Source organism: Schistosoma mansoni (assembly GCF_000237925.1).
Source record: "Schistosoma mansoni, WGS project CABG00000000 data, supercontig 0013, strain Puerto Rico, whole genome shotgun sequence".
Classification (NCBI taxonomy): Eukaryota; Metazoa; Platyhelminthes; class Trematoda; order Strigeidida; family Schistosomatidae; genus Schistosoma; species Schistosoma mansoni.
In genome coordinates, this window is record NW_017386025.1 from 197,746 (window position 1) to 216,665 (window position 18,920).

The 18,920-nt window shown below is 31.2% G+C and overlaps 1 protein-coding gene and 1 non-coding gene across 2 annotated transcripts in view; both read right to left on the bottom strand.

The window, feature by feature from the left end:
• Positions 1-8,757, bottom strand: part of Smp_026670 (hypothetical protein) — a gene marked incomplete at both ends in the record, with an annotated part of 47,519 nt that extends 38,762 nt beyond the window's left edge. The window contains one exon of the mRNA XM_018790816.1: positions 8,634-8,757. Coding sequence (XP_018645838.1) covers positions 8,634-8,757 — 124 coding nt within the window. The remainder of the gene's footprint in view (positions 1-8,633) is intronic.
• A 9,828-nt stretch (positions 8,758-18,585) lies between these two features.
• Positions 18,586-18,656, bottom strand: Smp_tRNA_00954_Pseudo_TTG.1.1. The gene has a single exon. It is a non-coding gene (tRNA).
• Positions 18,657-18,920: the final 264 nt, after the last annotated feature.

The window sequence follows — 18,920 nt, forward strand, 5'->3', positions numbered from 1 at the left end:
CGGCCACGCGTATATAGCCTCTACCAAGGAAGTCCTACTCACTGACTTCTTGTAGCCAGCGTAGTGCTTACGAAATTGACAGGATGAAAAGCGGATGTCCGACGCTTTAACCGGGTTGGTGGACACGGTGAGTCCACCTAGGGTAGTTGGAAAACCCTCATTCCAAACCAATGGTGCACATGGACTCCAGTATCCTGAGGGAACAAATGGCGTATGAATCAATCGTTGGTCACCGGCTACCATAGGACTGCATATCTTTACGATGCTCCACTGCCTTGTGGATCAGATCTTTTGGTCAAAAACTCCGGGTATGGCCCCCTAAGGAAACTACCTGCTTCGGTTTGGGCACCTGGGCAGTATCACAGCCCTCAAACAAATCTCATTTGATTTGTATGGCGCACATATGTCTGGTGCCTCCTTGTACCAATATTTATATGTTTAAATAAATAAAAAATGAAATAATCCACATAATTTACTTGTTTATATATATATATATATATATATATATATATAATGGTAACTAATTGAATTCAATATATTAGATTGAAAGTTGAAATATATACTTTAGGTTGTAATATAAATTTGAATTTTTTTTCGTTTTGAGAAGAACCCGATGGCTTATAGTTTCAGATAAAGTTTGTAGACAAGTTCACTTAGTATTATTTGTTTGAATCTTCCCATTAATGTTTAGGACTGCGAATGGTCAGTCTCTTATTGGCTATATGTGCATGCTATGCGTATTGCCTCGATATAGCTTTAATCCACCTTTGCTTATAATGCTTGTGAATTACACAATACACATAGTATGCACATATAACCAATAAGCAACAGACCAGTTGCAGTCGGAAACATCAATGGGAAGATTCAAACAAACAAATACGTGAATTCACTCTTCACCCCATTGCACAAGCAAGTGGCTATCAACACTCAGTAGCTGAGTGGATAACGCGATGGCGTTTGAAGCGAACGGTATTGGGTTTGAGTCCTAGAGTGAACATGAACTCTGAGATGCAAGTACATGCATCTGACGAGTCCCAAATAGGACGAAACGCACATCCTGGATTCCACTGCTAACCATTATCCATGTTTGCTTATAACGTATGTAGACAAGTGTTTATTACCTTGAAACTTAGATGTACAAATTTCTACAAAGTTTTTCATACTAAGTATTTGTTATATATTGTTCCTTAGTCACAACTACAGATAAGGCATTGATAAAATACTCAGTATTACTTTGTACAATATTTAATATGAAACATACGTGATGTAAAGTAGGTCCGTAAGCATTATTATTATGCAGTAGTATCTACAAACGTTCAGTTTAGATATCGCATATACAATGTTGCATTACAAGAAAAAAAATCTAATTTTAATTAATATTTGAAATTTTTCTTAGCCAAACAAATGTTTATTCAATTATACCAGGTAGAATATTAATTTTGGTCTCATAGTTTATTTCGATAATGCAATTATAAGTGTCTCAATTAGTTTGAAAGTGGTATTTTCAACCTACTGAATATGAAACTTTAATGATACTTCAAATAATATGGAATTGATTGTTAGTAGGATAAGAATTCTTAAGCTGGGTTGTAATACCTTTATGGTTATAATTAATTTTTAATTGATCATCTACTGAAAAATATTTCTACAGTAATATCAACTTAGAAAACCATTAGATATTGTAGAAGACAAATATTCTCATTTTTCAATTCTATAATAATTCCCAATGATATTTATTCGACATATAGTCTTGTTAATTATATCCAATAACTTTGTATTCTATATTTGAATGAAATGTGTAAAAGTATACTTGCAAAGAATTTAATAAGGTTTATATTTTACAATAACTGAATTTTCCATTAGTCTATGTAAAGATACCATGAGAAATAATTAAAATTTGTTTTAAAGCTCAATCCTGAAAACTGATTGCTTATTTAAGTTTAGAAAAGTTTATTTCACTGTTATTTGCATTAATAATCCATAATACATTTTCTAGTGTTTTCTGTTTCATATTTATAGTTATATATTTATGTATTTATTTGATATCCACTCATCTTCATCGAATGAGATGGTTGGGCTACGTGCCTGAACACCGATTACTTCAACGCGCAATGCTGACTAGTATTGGGGGTGGTTGGAAGAAAGTTAGGGGCGTCCCAAACCAAAACATGGCATCAGTGCTTGAAGTCACTAACCTCTAGTCTGAGCCATGTTGTCAGATGCAGACTATTTGGTTTGGGTTCGCGCTACCATCGAAACCAGTGGTTGGAGACTCTGTATGACATGGTTCATAATCGATCAGAATGATGTAGGTGTATACACTATTTGTCTATCCTTAAACAGTGAGATTAAAATTGCTTTACACTTTTCTTTCCATGAACTAATTATTTCTTCTTGTATTTTATTTTTATACGCAATCTTTCTTTTATATATCATTACCACTGAATTTGGAGTTCATCTAGTTGTGCTAAAGAGGTGTGGATATATATGTGCCTGGTCCTACGTTGCAGCTGACTGACTGAGCTCATTTTTATATGTAATGATTTGATAAGAAAATACGTAAATAGATTATATATATATATATATAGCCATACGAAAATTCGAACCCCCTTTGTGTAGTCAAAAACAGTTTGTTCTCACCTTAAACCTACCCTGATAGTATTAGCTTATTATCCAAAGTGATTAGGTTTCAAGTTGTTTTCACATTATTTTTATTATTATTATTATCCTTGTCTCCACTTACTCCGCCCCCATTTCCAGTCTAGTTGAATTTTTATTTTTATTTATAATTGTTAATAACAAGTACATGTGTGATCAGATTGTTCGAAATGTATTGCGCTAATATATCACATAGTTCCGATAACCTTTGTCTTCTTATTACATTATCAAAATTTATCAAAGGGACTAATTGCTTTAGTTAGTTTTATTATTAACATCACTGATATTATTCTTACTATGTTTACTAATACATGTTAATGATTATTATTTATTATATATAGTTGAAATAATGAGTCAATTGAAGCTAGACCACTATAGGAAACCTGGAAGCATTGGACGGCCGTTTCGTCCTACCGTGGAAATCCTCTGCAGTGCGCATCCACGATTCCACCTCGCTAGATTCGAACCCAGGATCTATCAGTCTCGCGAGCGAGCAATTAACCACTAGACCACTGAGTCAGCCGGCATTCAACGGTGTTAATTTCCAACTTCAACCACTCCACGAGATCGAGCAACCATTTATTAATAAACTTGTTTGATTATATAGTAGGTCGATTTTTTAAACTTTTTTTGACTGTTTCTGGGGGGGGGATAATGTTAAATTCCCTTCTTTCTCTTTTTTATTTTTCTATTCATACTACTCTTCACAACTAAACTAATAAATATGAACTTACTAAATACAAAATATTTTTTTTCACTAATAATAACCTTTGGTAAATCATAATATAATCAATTCAAATACATTATTTGTTTTATAATTGAAATGATGAGTCCATTGAAGCCCTTTCTAACATTAATAGTTATATAAATTATGTGAAATCTTTTTAAAAAGTACAAAACAATAATAAAACTATTAAGGTTATTACATAATTAATAAATTCTTACATAAAACCAAAGTGGTCACTGTTCGAGATCAAAGAAAATCGGTTTGTATTTTGTTTCACTTTAAATTGTTGAAATTTAATTCATTCAACCTTTTTTTTAACAGCGGAAAAAAAGTGAGTTTTCTTTTTTTTAAAGGAAAAATATGTAAACGATTTTTTCAGACATGTAATTAATCCAAACACTGAAATTAGCACAATAATTCCAATTCTTACAACCCAGTTAAGTAATACTGATTCAAGTTTCTGAAGAAGAGCTCATTCCCTATAAATCTTGATGTATCTGATTTATTCATGACTATCAACAAGGATGAAGCTCATAATTAAATTTTCTTATTGATTAGATTAATTGTTTATTACGTTGAACGTATTACAGGCTAAACTAAAAACATTTTTTCATTCATTCTTATTTTTCATTGGTTCTCTATCTAACACCAGTTTTTGATAAAAAGTATACAAAATAGTCATGAAATCACTTGAATGGATCATAAACTCATATTTGTTAGTGACTAGATAAATAAATTTCTTCAAGCTCTAGCGAGAATCTTCAATGAGTGTGGGACAGTGACTCACCCGTAAAATAGTATGAGTATGAGATTGAAGTCATGGAAGTATATTACTAAATTTTTAGCAAAGAGCTTCTTCGATTCTGTATAAAGTTTCAAATTATGAAGAAATAGCTTCATTATTCTTAATAGTTTACTAGACAAGTATTCCACATATACAAAGCACTTATTCCTTAGGTTTTACGTTGCACATTTGCTCCCTTGTATGATTTATTACTTCATCTACAAGTTTTTATGGCCATTAAATGGTTTTCAGGTTAAAATGCCTGCTTTATAGTGATTGTTTTTTAACGTATTAATTTTTATATCCCAACAGAGTATAAATATACTGGTTTGGAACTATGAGAATCTACTGTAAAGCATTGGGAAATAGTACAAAGATCATAACGAGATTTTAGTCACTTAATAGTAAATGATTTACACAATTTCTTGTTTTTGAACTGATTGTTGAATCTGATGTCAGTATACTTGTAAAATGAAAATGAAAGGTTTCAAAAACTTTATATAATAAAGGTAGTTCATGTCGCAGATTTATTTTGACTAAGTAACAAACCAAAAACACAGGAGCTCTAGATAGCTTATTTGCTACAGTGTCGGCATCTTCAAAATAAAACCACTGTTTAATGCTTTCTTATTTTCAAAGATTAGCAGGCTAACGGAAAAAAGGTGATGTGAGCTATCCTTAAACTGGAAAGTCTTCATAAAATTTCCACACAACGAATAATTGACGCTCGATAAGCGGACAGTCATTTTTGGTTGTTTCGGAAATATGTTCTTAAGGTGCGAAAGAACTTGTGATATTTTTCGAGAAACCTTGACCGAAAGTAGACAAAGAGACATATCTACGCTGATAGTAATGACTTTTTAATTCAGATTTGATTTATTTCCTATTCATTTTATTGATTGTCAAACCCTAGTTTCAGTCTAAACAATATGTTCAGTAAATCTATTAATAGGATAAATGAAAATAAAAGTTTCCAAAGTATCTTACATTGTAAAATAGACCATAACACGATTAATGTAATACAAAACAGTGAAAATGAAAAATTTCAAATAACTGATTCCCTTATGGTAAGCAGAGATGGATAGTGGCTAGCGGTGGAATCCAGGATGTGCGTTTCGTCCTATTTGGGACTCGTCAGATGCATGTACTTGCATCTCAGAGTTCATGTTCACTCTAGGACTCAAACCCAATACCGTTCGCTTCAAACGCCATCGCGTTATCCACTCAGCTACTGAGTGTTGATAGCCACTTGCTTGTGCAATGGGGTGAAGAGTGAATTCACATGGTATTGTTTGTTTGAATCCTCCCATCAATGTGTTAGGACTGCAACTGGTCAGTCTCTAATTGGTATATGTGCATACTGTGCATACTGAGCCACTATCCATCTCTGCTTACCATGCTTGTGAATTAAGGCTATATCTGAGGCAATACGCACAGTATGCATATATGCCAATTAGAGACTGACCAGTTGCAGTCCTAACACATTGATGGGAAGATTCAAACAAACAATACTGAATGAATTTTAACTGATTCCCTTGTTTTTTTTTCTGTTTAAATCTTCAAGTTTTATTAGTCAATACCTTATTAACTTTTGTTTTCTGTCTTCATGAAACGTTTCTTACATGTTTAGGTGAAGGTAAAGATAAGATTATAAACAGTTTAATCTTATTCAGTCCAGTTCAAACGAATTATAAGGTAAGTAAAAATTACCAATACTAAGTAATTTATCTTGCAAAAGCAGTAAGACTGCGATCTTCTAAATTATTGAAACAACAGTAGATTGAATGAAACGACCTGAGTTGTATATCCAACAGAATTAAATTCAGAATCATTTAACCTACTGGTCGGGTTTCACCTTCAAGATGTTAGTAATCATCCCGTTAATCAGATGAAACAACGTGCTTAACGGATAAACATGCTTCTGTAAACTTTACCTGAATTTAATTTTTTTTTATTTATCGTATATAGGACTGATTAACTTAGCAAGTAGTCCATTTTGATTATTGCTTAACTAATTTGTATAATTTTATACATTGTGTACTATGTTACATATCAATTCATATGGTTATAGATGAGATAATTACTGCTCATATAATATGTAATTTATATTTATTTTGAGTAAGGATCTTGAAAGTTTATCTAACAACTAGTATCATATAATCAATCCATAAAAACCATTCGACTTTCTTAACTGTAGAACGTGGTGAAGTAATCAGTTTTACAGTTCAAAGCACAAACGTGTCTTAGCTGAACTCCTGATAAAAATTTGGAGGCGCTGGAGAAGACAAACCAACTTTCAGCTGAAGAGGAAATTAGGAAAAGACGTTGGAAGTCGATAGGACATACATCAAGGAAATCACCAATGTGCATTACAAGGCAATCCCTAACTTGGAATCCGGAAGGGAAGAGGAAAAGAGGAAGGCCAAAGAACAAATTACGCCGGGAAATAGAAGCAGATATGGAAAGGATGAATGTTAACTGGAAAGAACTGGAAAGGAAGGCCCAGGACAAAGTTTGATGGAGGATACTGGTGAGCGGCCTATGCTCCTCGACGAGGGGCAACAGACGCAAGTAAGTAAGTAAGTAAGGATGGCCATTTCATTCCAGTATGTGAATCTTCAGCAGTGTGCATGCATTACACTGATTCCGGAAATCGAATCCAGGACCTTTGGTTACGCGAGCAAGTTTTGGCCTCTCGAACACTTAGCCGTCATCCAATGGTGCAGAATTCTAGCTTTAATCAGTCAGATTTATGTCTAAACTATCTTCTATCGCCTGAGGTGGGTGGTTGATTCAGACATAGCGTAGTCGAGCTCCACTGGGTATGGCTTTTGTTAGAACTCCATGAGTTGCATCTTGAAGTTAATCATTAGTGAACACGTGATTATGACTAGTATAGGAGAATTTGTAGAGAATGTAGAATTTTCATAGTTTTAATCACAAACTTACCTTAGCGAGACCTACAATCTTGGGTTCGACCCCAATATACTATATGATGAATATGCACCATTGAGAAGTCCCATAATAGAATGAAAAGGCCGTCGAGTGTTTCGTCAATTTCAACAATGGTTCAGCTTAGATCAGTTCGTGACTTGAACCAAGAGAATTCCACAACTTTCACATAATCCTACATACTAATAATTTGTTTATTTCACTTCTTAGGAGTTTAAAAGACTTATTAATTATTAAACTATGTTCCTCCTTGCTATGCAACTTACACAATAAACCATACTATTTGGGTATGTATTAGGCAGTATAGATAGATTTAAATGTGGTTAACCCTTATTTGTCATGTCCTTAACTTTGCAGACTTACGTCTAAAAACTCGGTAAAATAGTAAAAAACAAGTTAGATGTGCTCTGCACATACTAAAGCTAGGTTATACAACCTATTCTGGAGATATTCTACCAATACAGTTAAAAATAAAGATAGACCATCTAAAGTACTCTCATAAGTATGGAATTGTTGATTTCACCATTCCTATGGTGCTAGATGTATCGGGCCAACATTAAACAAGTTTGTCACTAAATGTTTGTACAATATCTTGCATACGTGAGTGTTAGATATTTATGACTGATTGAGAGCTGCACAATTGATCACTTTTCGACTCAGAGAAGTAAATGAATTTTATTTAAGTATGGTACTCCACCAAGTACAAGTAAATGTACAACCTGTTACCATCTAAATGAGCACAAAAATTAACTGATAATACACAAACGTATTTAAGTAGCTTTTAGTAACCACGATCAAGATTTGTTAAGATAAAAATGTTTATTTAAATGTGTATCAAAATACATTTAAAGCACCAAGTCCATTGAATCCAAATTATTTATTTAACACCTATATCAAATCAAATTTTAATTCGCTAACATATATTTAAAGGCTTTCTAGGATAATTTCCAATGATTAGTTTGAATTGAACACATGTTCGAACACATGGGTTCGAATCTCGCGAGGCGGGATCATGGATGCGCACTGATGAGGAGTCCCACAATAGGACGAAATGGCCGTCCAGTGCTTCCAGGTTTTCCATGGTGGTCTAGCTTCAATTGACTCATGATTTCAAATACATAAAATTACTAAAATCTCCACAAAACCCCCTTCGAAAACAACAATTCTTTGCAAAATTATGTTTACCCTATGCTGATTAAAATAATCAGTGTAGACTTCTTATTCCAATCACTTTCATGCATATGAGTAGAGTTAACTAATCATGTGAAGTAGATGCATAATTAAAACGATCTAGTTGACTAACTTTATAGTTATTAAAGATTTAGTATAACTAGATAATCGAATAACCATATTGGTGAGTAGAATATAAGTGTCCCGTTTGAAGAGTTCACAAAGAAAAATTGTTAATACTTAGCAATCAAGAATGTACACAAAGTTTCTTATTGTCACTGTGATCCTCAATCCAGTATTTTCCTGTTCATTTTACATTAAAGTATTAAGCGAAAATATTACTTTCATATGAACCAGTACTGCTATTATAATCATTTACAGCTTCAGTAGAACATTTAATTAATTGATCACGAGGTTTTGTGATGATTAGTTTAATTTCTTGATAATTAACTTCACAGAATAACATCAACCGGATAAGCATTCAGAATTCTAGACTTCAATTTGTATAACCTTAGTGATTCAAATGTTATAATTATATTTGTGAAGGTTGATTAGAAACCTCTCAAAATTATATGACCCAACAATTGCAAAAAACAATATACAAATAATTGAAAAAAACTGTTTCATTATTCATGTTTATAGGAAGTGGAGAATAACGAAAGTTTATCGCACTATTAATAGAGAAAACTGTTTAAATATTATGATCTAACTTCATTGAGTCACGGAATGCATTTTGTAATATATGTTCTCTTCCAATTTGTTCCTTCAAGATTAAAGATATTCCATGCCGACAAAGTTGTCATTTTTAAAAAAACAAACACAAAGACTACTTTCTGGGATTACTATCAATTATTTTCAATCATCAAATAATCATATTTAATCCAAAAGATGTTGAATCACTCAGATTGGTGTCTACATTTAAACTTTATTCATAGAATTCAATAAGAACTAAAACAACTGAGGAGCATGGCCTTGATCAAAACTGTAAGGTTAATCAATGTACAATACCTATTATTATTTTCCTCTATTTAACAAATTAAATACAGTGATATAAGAATAATGAATAAACAGGTAATATTACATATACTCAATATGTTTTTTTTCTGTTTCATGAAATGAATTGAAAATTACGAATCATGCAGGTGAATAAAAAGTTTGCAATTTGTAAGTAAGTAAGTAAATAAGTAGTAATAATCATATTCACCATGTTTATTATATGAATACATTAAATTTTACAAAAATTCAATCATTTTCCAATAGTGACTGCCAAATTGAAACTACCGTGAACAATCTATCATTTCTGATACAATATAAAATTTTAGATTACATTCATGATATACAGTATATACAATAGAGATAACAGATTAAATAAGAAACATTTAAATTAAAAAGTAGATATAATTCAATCTATTCAATGAATAAAATATACAATTAATTCATGCTTAATTACTTCATTATAGAAATTCATTTGATCTGAACAAATATGTCAATCTTTTAAAATAAAATCTAATTTCATAAGTATTTTGTTTTTTATGATATTCAACAATGTGATGTGGTTTACTTATATCTATATAAGTAGTATATAGTGATGATCAAACATAGAATGTATTTTGGCAGAAGATCGATAAGGAACGAACAGGAATGAAGAGCAATCGGTATGAAAATGCATGAACAATGCAATCAGAGAAGACGGATTGATATTTGCAAAAGAAACAGTTAAGATTGGGACAATTGATTGTTATTTTGCAAATTAATTGTTTACTGTATGGTTATCAGATCTTAGTAAGATAGTTTCTAATTTGTGCTTAAATACATTCGATTGTCCCTACTCGTGTTCTTGTTCACTATAACAAGACTATAATAAATTATATTCAACAAATCTAGGGCACCTAGTGATAGTGTAGTGAGACCATTCGCTCTAATTTAGACGAAAGTTCTTATATTTTACAAATATGCTTATTAATCGTCCTTTATAAAGATCATTTAATTTATTTATTTCAAAACAGTGATTTTTTTCTTTTTTTTCACGCAAGGAATCGTAAATAAGAATGAAACCTTTTTGTACATAGTTACTTTCATAAAAGTCTACCTTAACAGTATCATGGCTGACAACTAGCATGAATTCGAAAAAAACCTGAGACTAAGATTTCATTCTAACCTCAATAACAAAAATCTTTACACATTTATTTATAAATTTCGCTGAATTTTTACTTATAATAATAATAAATATCCTTGCATTTATAAACATAGAATTTATACAACATTTTCTGATGAAGAAGTTCATGAAAAGATATCATGGTAATTTAGTGTCTTTTTATTTTATATAGTTGTAATCATGAGTCAATTGAAGCTAGACCACTATGGAAAACCTGGAAGCACTGGACGGCCATTTCGTCCCATTGTGGGACTCCTCAGCAGTGCACATCCAAGATCCTGCCCCGCGAGATTTGAACTCAGGACCTATCAGTCTCACGCGCGAAACTGAAAAGTCTTAATTTACTAAGTAATATAATAACAAATCATCTACAATCGTATTTATATGACTATAGTAATTTTACAATTTTTACGTACTTTATGAATTTAACTGATATGAATTACTATCAGAGTTGAAATACCAAAATAAAAAAATCAGCTAATAATTATGAAACTATTTACTCTGAAAGTAACTACTGGAGATTATCTACCAACAGTTTAAGTTAAATGAACTGATTTTGAATTTCGATAGTGTAATAAGAAGACGAAAATTATCAGAACTATGGGATGATATATTAGCGAAATACATTTCGAACGATCTGATCACACATATACTTGTTAAGAAGATTTATACGTAACAATAAAAGGTCAACTAGGCTAGAAATGGAGGGTAAGAGGAGACAAGGATAGTAAGGAAAATAATGGGGAAACAATTTAAGACCTCAACACTTTGGATAATAAGCTTATATTACCAGGTTAGGTTAAAGGTGAGAACAAACTGTTTTTGAATACGCAAAGAGGGGCTTCAATAAACCATAGTAAACGCCCTTCTACACTTTTATACAACACAACGAAGGCTGTGTTAAGATTAATCTTATGACATGTTTCAATTATGTGTTTTGCAATAGAGGATGATGGATGTTTATTCTCTACTCCTCCCTATATATGCGTGGCCACCACACATTTACATTGGCTAACACAGTAAGATGTGATGCAATCGTTTTCATGTCTTTTAGGATTTCGATGATGCATAAACCTTGATCTTTTCATGATAATGAACTTTGATGCGTAATATGGGAAGGTATCACAGAAAACTATATTTTCCATATAGTAAATTGCGGTTTTTTTTAGTATACACTTATTGGTATTTTACTAAGTATTTTATTTTACTCTGCTTTTTTTCTCAAAGAATCTATTTGCTTTCTACGGACCATATGGGATTTTCAAATTTATCAAATAAAATATAATTCGATTAAGAATGAAACATTCACATATATAACACATGAAAAGTCCTTTTTTGTTTGCTTTAGTGCCCTGTTTAATATATGACGTGATGATCCCCGCCAGTCAAAGAGGAGTGAATTATCGATCAGAGCAATGATACATGAAAAACCGTACGAGCAGTCTTGAGTATTTAACAGTCCTGCTTTCTGCCTATACCAGCCAGTTAACTCCAGAACACCAATAACAACCTCTGCAATATGAATCATTATTCTCAAATATACTGGGTTTATAAACCAAACAAACTGACCACATCGTACCATAAAATAGAAAAAAACATTTGTTCAAGATTTGTCCAAATGTGGCTGTGAATAGGGTGGATAGTAATTAGTAGGCTAGGGATAACTCAGAAATGGTAAATCATATAATAATAGTCTATAGGTCAAAATGAAGCTTATAATAAGAGGGGTACGAATATGAATAGTTAAGTTACTTAACAATAATACAATAGGAAATATACATATCATATTCGTCTATAAATAGTTCTCAAAGTTACCATTCATAAATCTCCATAGGATATAACCTTTTTAAGTTAACGACTACATTTATAAAAGATTTAAAATTTACAACAAAAAAAAACAAAAACAAAACATTGAAAGAAAAAAACAAACATCTTACAAACTTTAATTTCTCAATTCATTTTATATTTTATTTTTGTTACCATATGACATTTTGTTCAAATGACCACAAATCTTTGTTTATAATTCATGAATTGAATTTTTATTACCGTAGTAACATTTATGAAACTATTCATGTTAATTGAATCAATTCATATTTGTATATTATTCTTATTAATTTCAACGGATGAATTAGATTCTTATCGTTATAGGAAATGGAGGAAAAAACAAACAAACAAACAAACATTTAACATATATTGAAAATTGTTTTGTTAAAATTAAAACAAGTAACATTTCTTTTTGTTTTTGGATTGAATTGTTTATTGGAATTAAATGATTTACTTGATTTATGATTACAGATTATTGTTTAGAAAGATTGGTACATTCAGTTCAAAAAAAGTATTCATTTATATTTTTTTCAAGGGATACAAGTAATAGTTGATGACTACTTTGGTTATACTATTATTACCATTATTGTAGGAACAATGGTTGAAGTTAGATAATAACACCGTTGAATGTTGGCTCACTGGTCTCGAGGCTAACCGTTCACGCGCGAGATCAAAGGTCCTGAGTCAGAATCCCGCGTGTGGGATCGTGGATCCACACTGCTGAGAAGTCTCATACTAGGATGAAATGGCCATACAGTACGTCCAGGTTTTCAATGGTGGTCTAACATTGATCCATTCATGATATCGATTAAAAACTGAACGATAATGTATTCTTTTGTTGTACAACGTTTTTTAAGCAAATGTTATTCTAGTCAAGACTATAGATGCACTTTTTAATTATTTATATTCTTTAATCATCCCCTTTAAACTATTTGTCTTATGTATTTGTTATGCAGAACGAGTTTAAGTCATTTCTTGAAAAAACTTCATCGAATCATCAGTTTGTTGTAAATTAACTCAGCCAAAAGAAAACTAACGTTTTCAAAGTTCCTATTCACTTCATTATAAATCCGATGATACGAAAATTCAATGGATATTTTTAAAATTACAAAATTAAAGTCATTGAACGTGTTAATTTATTTACTACAGTATTCAGAAGAAAAGTACCCTCATTACATATGATCTTATATAGCTACCACTTGAAAATGATTTTAGATTTTTGAATGCCCTTGTGGTGTGGTCTACTTATATCCACATAAGTAGTATATAGTGATGATGAGACATAGAATGTATTTTGGCAGAAGATCGATAAGGAACGAACAGGAATGAAGAGCAATCGGTATGAAAATGCATGAACAATGAAATCAAAGAAGATGAACTGATATTTGCAGAAAAAACAGTTAAGATTGGGACAATTGATTGTTATTTCGCATATTAATTGTATACTGTATGGTTATCAAATTTTAGTCAGATAGTCTGTAATTTGTGCCTAAATACATTTGATTGTCCCCAGTCGTGTTCTTGTTCAATACACCTTAACAATTAGAAAATCCAAGTCACCTTAATGCATTGAAAAAATATTTTGTTCTCAAACAGAATTTATTGTAATTACCCTAAAATTAATTTATACATATGTGAAATCATGTTTTATAAAGTCAAGTAACTTCTCTAAGATAAGTTTACAATCAACTTTATCCCTAGTAACAATAGTTTGATACATATGAATGTTTTAAAAATATATATATTGTTTCCAATTACATCTATGTGAATTATTAGTATTCTACTTTAAAGCCATATTGACTTTCTGTTCTCTTTGAAGCTATTTTGTAGCATATTAAAAATTTTACGCTACTATTTGACAAGATTAATTAACACTCTTTGATAGACAATAATCAAATAGATTCTTTAGTTAATTAATTATTAATGTATGAAAATAAGATTGTCATAGATTACTGTAACTTGATGTATCATAGTAACAACAACAACAACAACAACAAAAAAGAAGAAACAATAATCAAAATATTGAATATAAAATGTATTGAGTTTTTAATAAGTAGTATATGAAAAGTAGTCATTATTAGTATAAGCATTCTTTTTTCAGTGTATACCTATACGCATTACAGTTTAGTTCAATTGTATAGTCAATGCTTAATAGGATTCTCCACATCAATAAAATTCGGCGCCCAGTATAGTACACATATATACTTTATAAGGGAAACCATTTTAGCGGTCTTTTTGAATACTATTCATATATATATATATATATATGTAGTTGGGAGAAAAAAACAACAAAATTTTGAATGATGAAAACATTATTTATGTGAACTGATTTTTTACCTATTTTTGTTTTTCTTTTTCGAAAAAAGATAAATGAAATCAAATATTTATAAAATAACATTGTTCATTGAATATATAATTATGAACTGACTAAAAAAAATACTGATTATTGAATTAGTTACCATGAGACCAATATGTTCTAGTTATGCATCATTGTGTAGCCATCTACAAATTACATTTATAAAAAGGATTTTGAACTAAAATGAAACTTCTATTCAATATCCATTAGCTTTAAATAGTTTTGTAGTTATGATAAATTTCATTTATGAATGAATAAGACTATCATATTAAGTAATATTTTATCTTATTGAATTATTGTTGACCCTGGTACGGCCGAGGGTAGGGAGAGTCAGCTCTCCATCTCAAAATGCTCTCACATGGCCACGTGTACACAACTTACTCACTGCCTTCTCGCACCAGGGGTGCTCTTTACAAAATTGATAGGATGAAAAGTGAATGTACGGCACTTTAACCGGGTTGGTGGACATAGAGAGTTCACCTAGGGGAGTTGAATAAAACTCTGATTCCAAACCAAATGTGAACATGAGCTTCAGGATTCTAAGGGAACAAATATTGTATGAACCTATTGCATATCACCGGCTACCATTCGACTGCATTTCCTAACGTTGCTCGTCTGCCGCACGGACTAGACCTTTGGGTCAAAGGCTCTGGGAGTGGCCGCCTAAGAAAACCACCTGCTTCGGTTTGAACTCGTGGGTGGTATCCCAACCCCCATACAAGTCTAATGACGGTGTGGTGTATATATATTTGAATCCTTCTTATACCAATGTTTATGCGTTTAGATAAATAAACAAGTACAATTTAAGAGAAAAATAGACCAATAAGACTCAGAAAAAGTTTGTTTGTATCAGTTTTCTTGATTACTCTACACTTATATGATACTTATTTAACAAAACTTATAGAATCGATACCAACTAATAGAGTAGTTTGTTTATATAAGATTATCGCAAATTCAAAGGGACTTATAAAAATAATGAAAATTATTTAATAAGAAATTTCTAAGATGAAGTTGAATGGGACAGTTTATAGTTCGGAAAGATATGAATTATAAAAATCAAGGGGATGGGGTTGACCAATTTATTATTATTTAATGCAAAATTACAAAGTTCTTTGGTAAAATGTAAAAACCATATATTAAGTACTTCATTTTGAAGTCCTCCATCAATTGTTCATTATATCCTTCATAATTCTTCTAATTCTCAATTTCTTTGTCTTTCCCTTTCTGTTTTCTTCAATTTAGTCTTCTCAACCTTCTGCTGCCAGACATTCTACTTCTGATTGGTGTTACATACTACTTATGTCAGTCGACATATGTAGCATACATCACAGTCATAAAAATGACAAAATACAAAATATGTAAGAGATGATATTAATTTAATAAGCAGTCAAATTTTTGTACTTAAGTTATAAAGGGAGAGTAATGAGTCTTTTATAAACTACTCTTATGTTAGGCATTTTGATGGACAAGTGAGAGAGAATCGTTTCAAAAATTCTTAAGAATATAGGTGTCAGGTTAGTTAATAGGTATACTGGAGGTATAAGTAAAAGACTTATGCGTAAACCACATGGCAGATTTAATGTAATTATATTAACCACTTGGATGGCCCTGTTTACATCTTTTTCATGTTACATATCTCTTGAGTGAACATTAGTTGGTGATTACCAGTTAAATGAGATTACTCTTTTGATTAAAATCATTACCTATTTAGAATATTTCTTCATGATACTTCATAGAATTTTCATCGAATTCCTTAGTACTACATCATGTTTTTGAACAATACATCAGTGATCTAACTATTCAACATTCATTCATCTAAACTTTCCAGTGAATACTTTATAATAATGGTTAGGGATTATTCGGCACATATTTAAATCATGAAGATGAAGAAGGAAGGGTCCAATTTCTTACTTTCAGACAGATTTGCTTCAACACACTAAAAGCATTACAGTGAGTTATTCAACATGAAATTATCACTTTATTTTGAATCGTTTTTAGTTTTTTTTCTCTACAAATGACATTTAAAATAATAAGTTAACTTTATCAATGCAAATTTTGTCGTTAGTTAAACATAACACTGGATACTAAAAATAACATTTATGGATAAGAAAAAACTGGAATTTCTGACATTTTGTCACTTAGTCTAAGTCACTTTTTCAGTGAATAAATAACTTCAACAAGTTAACACAAGTTTGAAAGACACATAACACCAGTCATATTAATTTTCTTTTTCAGTAAACACAATTCAGGTGAAAGCTGATTCTCTATAGAAAACTGAATATGTTGAATTCACATGTGGGTCGGGTGTATGTGAATAACGATTTTTTATGGAACAGTGTCATCCTTGAAGTGTATCAATAAGATTAAGATTGAAACGATGAATTATAATAGGGCACTATTGAAGTAGTTAATGAAAATTCACACAATGAAGGATTAGTGATCACATGATTTTCGAGTACTGATAAAACTTTTTAACCAATCCATGCATCGGAATGTAATTTCTGGGGGGAAAAATACATTAAACTAACTAAACTGAAAAATATACATTTAAACAAATCAATGTATAATAGATCGTTTTCATTTACCCTTTTTATTTAAAATATAGGGTAACAAAAACAATAATCACCTGGCAAGAATTTTAAATGCGATCAATACTTATTAAAAGTGACATAACATTTTCTATACTTTAATATATAAATATATAATGTTTTGAAAGTAGTGTATTCACTTTCTTCTCATTAGCTGAATAATATACAAACCGTATCAGCATAGAGCTTGATAAGGTATCCTTATGGTGCTCAAAATGGAATTCGGAGCTAAGTGTGGATGCTTTGACACTAGTTTACTTAACCTAGATCTAACCATAAATGGTAAACTGTTATTCAATTTTCATGCAGCGGTAGACTTATGTATTTGACAACTCCTACAATACTGCACGTTTATTCTTAGTAGTGTTAGCGTAAAGGATGAATTAAGGCTGAGATTCGTTCAGATAGGATCTATACTTTACATTCTCGGAACTGATTTCATCCTAAATAAAAAAACCAGTTGTAATAAACTTGGGCTTAACCCTAAATGGAAAAGGAGACCTAAATTAAATATAATCTTTTTCTCGAAAACAATAATAAACTATATTTTTATATCCAATCAAGCAATTCAATTTTCGGAATTCCTTATTATAACAATCATAACTCTTTGTCATTAGTAAAACAATCTCAATCTAAGTTTTCTCTCTACATGAAATACTTCACCAGTAAATTTTCGAGAATGGAATTATTTACCACAATCAGTTCATGAAATAAAATCACTCCCATCATTTGTTTGCTTCACCGATGTTTACTTTTCTCCTGAAAATCCCTTAAATGGGTTTATACCTGTAATTATACCTTATTACACAAGTGAGGATATAAAAACTTCAAACGTATTACGTATAAAGATTACTACCGACATTAGAGATTACGAAAAAAGGTTAAAGAATAGAAATTCAACGTTATGAAAATATAAACAAGCAAGCATTCGTTAGATGTTATTGAAATTTGAGGCTTATCATTCAATAATAATGATTATGTATTTTACAATTTTCTAGTCTATCATGATCAAATTTAGAACATTCCCTGTAGTAAATTATGAAAATACTCTGTTTAAAGTATGTAATACAGTTTGGTGTATCTTTTTTTTTGGGGGGGGGCGAGGACAATCAAAATCAAGTGATTATCAAACAAAACCGAAGATGAACAAGATGGAGTGTTACTATTGTTTTCAATATACAATATTATTGATGAAACAACAAGAAAACTGTTCAACTGAAATGACATATATGTTCGTTTATCCGAGATAAAAAAATAAATGAATCTTACTATTGTAAACAAAGATGGATAGCGGCAAGCAGTGGAATCCAGGATGCGCGTTTCGTCCTATTTGGGACTCGTCAGCTGCATGTACCTGCATCTCAGAATTGATATTCACCCTGGGACTCGAACCCAGTATCTTTCGCTTCAAACGCTATCGCGTTATCCACTCAGCTACTGAGTCCTGCTTACAATGCTTGTGAATTAAGGCTATATCGAGGCGAATCGCACATTATGCACATATGCCAATAAGAGACTGAGCAGTTGCAGTTCTAAGCATCAATGGAAAGATTCAAACAAACAATACTAAGTGAATTTGAATTTTACCACTGTAACTTCACCTTTGAATTGTAAACTTAAAAAAAATCATAAAACAGTAGTCCTGATTTTATTTACGTACGATTTCATATCAACTGTTTTCTCCTTGATTAATTCAATGTTTATTA